General features: G+C 46.5%; 1 protein-coding gene across 1 annotated transcript in view; it reads right to left on the bottom strand.

Annotated features, from left to right (window-relative positions):
• Nucleotides 1-1700: 1700 nt before the first annotated feature.
• IGSF1 (immunoglobulin superfamily member 1) overlaps nt 1701-7021 on the bottom strand; it is an 82355-nt gene continuing 77034 nt past the window's right edge. The window contains exons 15-23 of the mRNA XM_032474722.1: nt 6641-6931; nt 6064-6342; nt 5154-5441; nt 4103-4390; nt 3626-3913; nt 3140-3427; nt 2742-3020; nt 2220-2343; nt 1701-2063 (exon numbers count right to left, since the gene is read on the bottom strand). Coding sequence (XP_032330613.1) covers nt 1928-2063; nt 2220-2343; nt 2742-3020; nt 3140-3427; nt 3626-3913; nt 4103-4390; nt 5154-5441; nt 6064-6342; nt 6641-6931 — 2261 coding nt within the window. The 3' untranslated portion in view covers nt 1701-1927. The remainder of the gene's footprint in view (nt 2064-2219; nt 2344-2741; nt 3021-3139; nt 3428-3625; nt 3914-4102; nt 4391-5153; nt 5442-6063; nt 6343-6640; nt 6932-7021) is intronic.

The raw sequence follows: 7021 nt of genomic DNA, 5'->3' as shown, positions 1-7021 counted from the left end.
CTCTGATTGCATAGGTATCTCTGTTTGAATCCTTTTGATACTGGAGATCCCAGGTTCAATGTCTGGATTTCACAAGAGTCTTTTTCTGTCATTTCTGCCTCATCTTCTAACTGCTTTTCTAACTCAGAATCTTCTCTAAATTTCAGTCCTTGATCCTCTGCTCTTTTCTTCCCATCTCTCTTTCCCTTGGTGAACAGCTAAAGTAATCAAGCGATCACTTGCTAACTTGCACAGCCCTATCACTAGCCTTGACAATACACCTTGGAGCACCCAATGATTGGAAAACAAAATTAGACCTGATCAAAGGACTTCTATCCTAAAACCAAGGACCAAGAATGGGCCTCCCTCCAGTTTTCAGAATGTACGGTTTGATTGAGGGTTAGGGATGGAGAGTTTGAAGGCAGTAAGTGGTGCTCAGTAGAAAGCAACAATTAGATTTTCCTAAATTCAAATGTAAAAGCACTTTTGGAATGCAATTTTTAGAAACACTATAAGAAATTAGTATAAGCGACTAATAGAATCTCATCAAATAGAAATCAGAGTGAGACTTTGTACTTCTACATTCCAAAGAGATTAATGCAAATTAGTCTATAGTACTCAGAGTGTTTCATTCTGTAAGGATTAAGGGAAATGTGATGCATTTTTTTTCCATTAAGTTGCTGGGTAAATAAGCTTCCTAATGTAAGAAAATAAGAGTTGCTTTCTAAACTTTATTTAGATAAATAACTCACTGTGTGCAGCACCCTTGTGCATTGCTCTATTGAACAGTGTTAGAATTAAACAGTGTTGGGAAGTAAGGAACTTTAGGGTGAGATTTGAAGGGGTCATGACCTCCTTTAGGACCAGTAGGTCATTTCTTCTGAAGTCCTGAACAAGTTTAAGGAATTAGGTAAGCCCCCTTCCCCAACTCAACCCTCCTAATGTGTACTGGATTCCCACTCATGTGGCAAGCGGCATGCTGATCCAAGGAGAAAGACCAGGGGCTCTGAATGTGAGCCAACCTTCATTTGGAGTCCTGGGAGGGGACACTGGGACAGGACACTGGGAGATCACCTGCCCCAAACCAACCACCTCAACTGCTTACTCAGGCTCCGATATCCCACCACAAGAGGCCCATTCCTTTGGGAAAATGGGGCTTTCTTGAGAGAGGGGCAAAGTATTCAACTTTATCAATTGTTCACACTTAAGTGTGAATTAATGTACACCTGTGATTGTTAGGTAAGGGCCACAAGGCACACTCTGCCAATTTCAAAGTTCTGCAGTGGACTAATCTTAACTTTTGAAAGCAAGTATACTATACATCTAGAAGTAACCTGGTGAAAAGGATGTAACAAGGGGTGTTTGCACCCCTCAGGCTCAACTTGGAGAGAACATTGCCATTCATTCATTCATTCACCCATTCATTCATTCAATAATGAGATGGAAGGACAATAGGACATTCTGTTCAGTGACCATGTCTCAAACCAAATCGGAAAGTACTATTTTGGAATATTCCTCCCTCCCTGACCCCAACCTTGAGCTCCTTTCTCTGTAGTAGCAGCTCTGTGCTCTCTTATTCTGTCATGGAGGTCAGCTCCCAAACACCATTTTGCTAAGTGTTAAGTGGACAACAAACCAATTGAAAACCACTGCCATAGTTTCTGCAGTTAAATAGTGAATACTCTCTTTATTCAGAAGAATACATTTTTAATAGAGTTTCATGCACCAGTAAATCAGTACAGTCAGGAGTTACAGGGATGGGGAATCTCTCTTTAAGAAACATCTCATCCTGGTAGAGGTCTCAACTCCTAAAATCCCCTTAACCCATCTTGGATGATTAGTGGCCAAGAAACATTAGATGGGGTGGACTCCGAGGGAAACCAGTCAGATCTGCAGATCTCTGAGGATAAAAGAGAGGAGAGGAAAGTTCTTGTAAAGGAGAAGATTATTATATTGGGACTGGCAGCTCCACTGTGGTTCCCTGAGAGATTGATGAGGGAGAGTTGGTATTGGTGCCTGGGTCCCCTTCTTGGTTACACTCTTCAAGGGCTATGGTCTGGTCTCTTCCATCTGTCTCTGAGCCCCTGTGTAGAGAAAAAGACATGACTAAAGAAGGATCCAGAGCCATCAACCTAAAAACAGGTTGCATTATGGGGCTCAGATGCTAGAAGAACATTCAGACTATTGTTTTTACACAGAAGCCCTGGGTTCACAGAAGAAGACTGAAATGAGGCAATTACCTGGTTCGGAGCTGAGGCCACTTCTTCCACTCTATGGCTAGCACTACCCCCAAAGCCACAACCACCACCACGATCAGAGTACTTCGGACAATGTTCCCCACAGTGCACTCCTGAGCAGCAGGCCCTGTGATGATGAAAGAGCAGAAACCAAGGCCACAGAGATTAGTGCATATATATTCCCCTTGATCTCCTGTTGCCCACTCATCTGGCCTCCATGAGGGTTCACTTGGGAACCATGTGTTGAGACTGCAGATGGGGTAGTCAGAAGTAGTGTTTATGCTGAGGCAGAAGCAGCCCTCCTTTTGGGGGGTGGAAGAGGCCTTGAAAGTATCCTTCTCACTATCTTTGAATGAATCTGAAGTTCCACCTCCTCATCATCCCTAGGAGAAAGATGACAAGATGACCATGCTTGCAGTCTCTGACTCCAAATACCCCCACCTCCTACTTGGCCTGTTTCCATGGGCACTATCTCTGGGATCCCAGGTGTGTCAAGCCAGGTCTATGGAAGGATTATCATCTCACCTGCTGCCCCCACCAGCTCCAGAGGATCACTAGGCTCTGACCAGATATCAGGGTAGGCTTGAAGACGGTAGCTGCAGCTGTAGTTTCCAATGCCTTTTCCTTCTACATTGTTAATGACAAAGTCTCCATCCTCTGAGAACTGCTGAGGTGCCTCCTCTCCATCATGTTCCAGGACAAATTCCACACCTGGAAGGGGACCTCTGCACTGAAGGGTGATATCCTTTCCTAGCTTGAACATGGTGCTGGGCCAGGCTGACAGGGAGGGTTTAGGGGGCTTATCTGCAACCAATCGGGATACAGAGTTAGAAGTGGCCTTAAGCCCGGCCTTTTACCTCCTTAGGGCTAACTACTAAAAAACTACAAAATCTAGACTCTTACTAAAGCCTCCAGCACCTTACCTGTCACCCAGATCTCCAGGGAGTCACTGTGATTAGAAGCTGCAAAAGGAGCAGAATCCAAATAATAAACACAGCTATAGATTCCAGAATCTTCACTCCTCACTGCTGGCATCCAGAAGTCAGCTCTGTACCCAGTTGGACTCTGTTGCTTTAAGGGTTCTTGAGTACCCTTCTTCAATAGGACAAATGTTGAGTCTGGCAGTTCCCCTTGACATTGAAGAGTCATGTTTTCTCCAGGGGCCACCATGGGACCAGGCTGGGCTAATAGGTTGGGTTTGGGGAGCAAACCTAGAAGAAATTAACTCCTGGTCATAGAGAGGTGGCCACTTTCTAGTTCATCACCCCTGGAGTCTCTGTTCAATAAAAAGGAAAGACTATTGCTTGCCTCTTCTTGAGCTCTTGGAGAACTGTTTCCCATGAACCATCTCCCACTGTATTCCCTCTTTTCTACACTCCCCTATCCACTCCAGAGCATCTTCCCCTTACCTGTAACTATGAGTTCCAGGGTGTTGCTAGGCTGTATCTTGATAGAGCTGGTCCAGTCAGGGTGGTAGCAGCAGCTGTAACGCCCCATGCTAGCACCAGATATATTGGTGATGGGGAATGCCCCATCATTACTGGTGGATCCCCAGAGCTGCATTGAAGTAGCTTCTATTTCTTTGTGCAGAATGTACCCTACTCCATGGACTGGCCCTTGGCACCAAAGAGTAACATTCTGTCCCATGGGAACCACAGAACTGGGCTCAGCAAACAACCACGGCTTGGGGAATGTGTCTAGGAAGAGACCAAAGATGTAAAATGCTGAGTATGGAAACTTATCATGTGCTAAATTAACTCTATCTTTCTCCTTCTGGAAACAACAGTTCCCCTACGTGGCCTAGCCTCGCCTTTCAAGAAGGATCACCCTCCCTAACCCTTACTCCAGTTGTCTCTGTCCCAGTCCCATGTCTTGTCTGTCCTTACCAGTCACCCAGATCATAAGAGGTTTGCTGAGATGCGATCCCCTGTTTGACATGGTGGTCTCATAGTAGACACAGCTGTAGTTCCCAGAGTCCTCTGCTCCAACAGTGTGGAGGAGAAAGTCAGCCAAGTTCCCCGAGGCACTCTGGAACTGTAAGGGAACTTGGGTTCCCTCCTGCAAGAGGGCAAATCTCATGCCCTGGAAAGCCCCTTGGCAGCGCAGGGTGACATTCTTCCCAGGAAGCACCACAGGACCCGGCTGTGCCAAGAGAGTGGGTTTGGGGTAGAATTCTGAAATTAAAGAGACCACAAATGAAAGGAGCCTGCCCCCAACATTCTGTAAATTGCTTTTTTAGTGTTATGATAAGAAACAATATATGTTTATTGTAGAAAATTAGAAAATACCAAAAAAAAAACCTAATGAAGAAAATACAATTCTGTCACTCAACAATAACCATTCTTTATACATGTTTCTTTATTTCCTTTCCTTGTATTTTTTGTAAATGCCTATGTCCTTGTAGCTATAGCTATTTGCATAATTGGGATCCTAGTGGATGCACAGTTGTGTAGTTGAATATTTTTCACTTTATATTGTAAACATTTTTCTATGACGTTGAACAGCCTTTGAAAACTATCATTTGTAATGGCTGCATAATATGCAGCTGACATTTCAAGGTCTTCGCCCTTTCTCTGAGGGCCATCCAGCCCACCAATCTCTGACAGCCAGCTAAAGAAAGAGTAGACATTGGGCCTGAAGCTCAAGGCCAAGCCACAAAAAGATTTCAGAAGCAGGGCAACATGTGAAACACCCACATCGGCCTCATTTCTTTCCCCAGAAGTGAATTACTTTCTTCTTTCCTTTCCTTTGTCTCTTCTTCTTGTGTTGATAATATAAGCAGTTGCCCTACATGGACTGTTTACCATGTGCCAGGCACTGTCCTAAGCAATTTTTTGATGACTTTGAAAGGAGCACTTCTTTCTTTTGCACTGAGAGCTCTTCCTCCCACTGTCCCAGGATCAGTACCACCTCCACCTTCATTTCCCCACTCCTGACCTGTTACCACGAGTTCCACAGGGTCGCTGGGCTCAGACCAGGTAGCAAAGTCATAATAGCGGCAGCTGTAATTCCCTCCATCACCAATGCCCACCGAAATGATCAGAAAGTGGGCTGCACTGGCTCCGGGAGTCGCCCAAGACCTGTCATTGGATGCTATTTCACTTCCATCTTTGTAAAGAATAAAGCTCATGTGCTGGTGGGGGGTGGAGCAATTGAAAGTCACTCGGGCACCAGGAGTGACCACAGGACTGGCCCATGTCTCGAAGAAAGGCTTGGGGTACATTTCTAGAAGGCAAGAAATAAAAAAAGAAACAACACAAAACCAAATTAAGAGAAAAGAAAGAAAGATAGCTAATATAGCAGATACTGGTTCCAGAAAGCTGATTTGTTTTCTATAGCATTTCATTCAGAAGAAGGTACATTTAAAAATCAAGGCAAAACTGCTTGGTGGATGGACTTTTCACATTGACCCCTCACCCCACCCCTCACCTCCTCCAGCTGAATCCTCACTGTCAACAGGGCAAGCACTGGAAGCTAGTTCAAAGAGTGAATTGTCCCTGTGGCTCTCCTGGTTCCCTGAGCCTCAGTTTGCCCTTTTGGACAAGAAGGGGAAATGGTCCCTGATCCACCTCCTTTTGAAAATTTGCTTTATAGCTATATGAGATAATTGATATGAAAATAATTAGAAAAATTAAATCACCCTCCACAAACTCCAGCTATTAATAACGATTAAGGCTATTAATATCGTGCAGCCAGAGGCCCTGGCACTCCCAGCGCCACGCCTGCCTGGCTCTAAGATTGGACACAGGCTCCTAGGACCAGCAGCAAAGTTTGCTGTGGGGAGAAGAGTGTCTGACCCAGAGCTTTGCTTCCCCTCTCCTCCCTCACATACCCTTTTCAGCTCTACCTTTTATGACAACCTCCAGGGGCTCACTGGGCTCAGACCACTTGAAGGGGTGCTTTTCAGTATGAGTGCGGCAGCTGTAATTGCCTTCGTCTTTATCCTCCATTCTTTGGATTGTAAAGAAGGCTTCTCTCCCAACAGCACCAAGTTGCTGGACAGGTTCCTGGACTCCCGCCTTATACAGAGCAAACCCCATGCCTGCCAGCCATCCTTTACACTGGATTTGCAGTTCCTGGCCCCGGACTGGGGGGGAGGCAGAAATGACAGGTTTGGGGAGGATGTCTGCAAGGCAAAATGGGGAGGAAAAGGAGTCTGAAGTTTGGAAGTGCCCAGGTGGGACACTTAGAGTCACTTTGTCAGCAAAATAGAAATCCATCCTGGACTGGCCTCTGGCCCTTCCGGTCAGTCTCTTCTTGCTTTCTTCCCCACCCCTCCCCCATTTCAGTGCCCCTCCTCTCCTACAAGCAGCAGAAGCCCCTTGGGCTCTGGATCTCTGAGCATTTCCCCACCCCTAGGAAAAGTGTTGGAGTCCCCAGGAGCACTGGGGATCACTACGGGAGGGCCCTCTGCCTTTTCTTACCTGTCCCCACCAGCTCAAGTGCCTCACTGGGCTCTGACACAGCCATCTCCTCCCAGGAATGGCAGTGGTAACTCCCGGTGTGGCTCCGGGTCAGGGCGCCAAGGGGGAAGGCGGCCCGGACCTGCTCTGAGGCCGGGCGAGTTGCAATCCAACCGGTCCCGTCCTTCAGCAACACAAACTCCTTAGTTGAGCCAGAAGGGCTTCTGCACCAGAGGGTTAAGTTCTTCCACGGGGCCAGAGGGAAGTTGGTCTCTGCCCACAGCTCAGGCTTAGGGGTTGGCATGATTATTTCTAGAAACAGCAGAGTTAATGAAACCATCCTCCCTCCCCGTTCCTTTCCCCCTTTCCTTGCCCTTGAACCCCCTCCCCAGATCACACTGC

Source organism: Camelus ferus, chromosome X (genome assembly GCF_009834535.1).
Source record: "Camelus ferus isolate YT-003-E chromosome X, BCGSAC_Cfer_1.0, whole genome shotgun sequence".
NCBI lineage: Eukaryota > Metazoa > Chordata > Mammalia > Artiodactyla > Camelidae > Camelus > Camelus ferus.
This window is presented reverse-complemented; position numbering and strand designations above follow the sequence as displayed.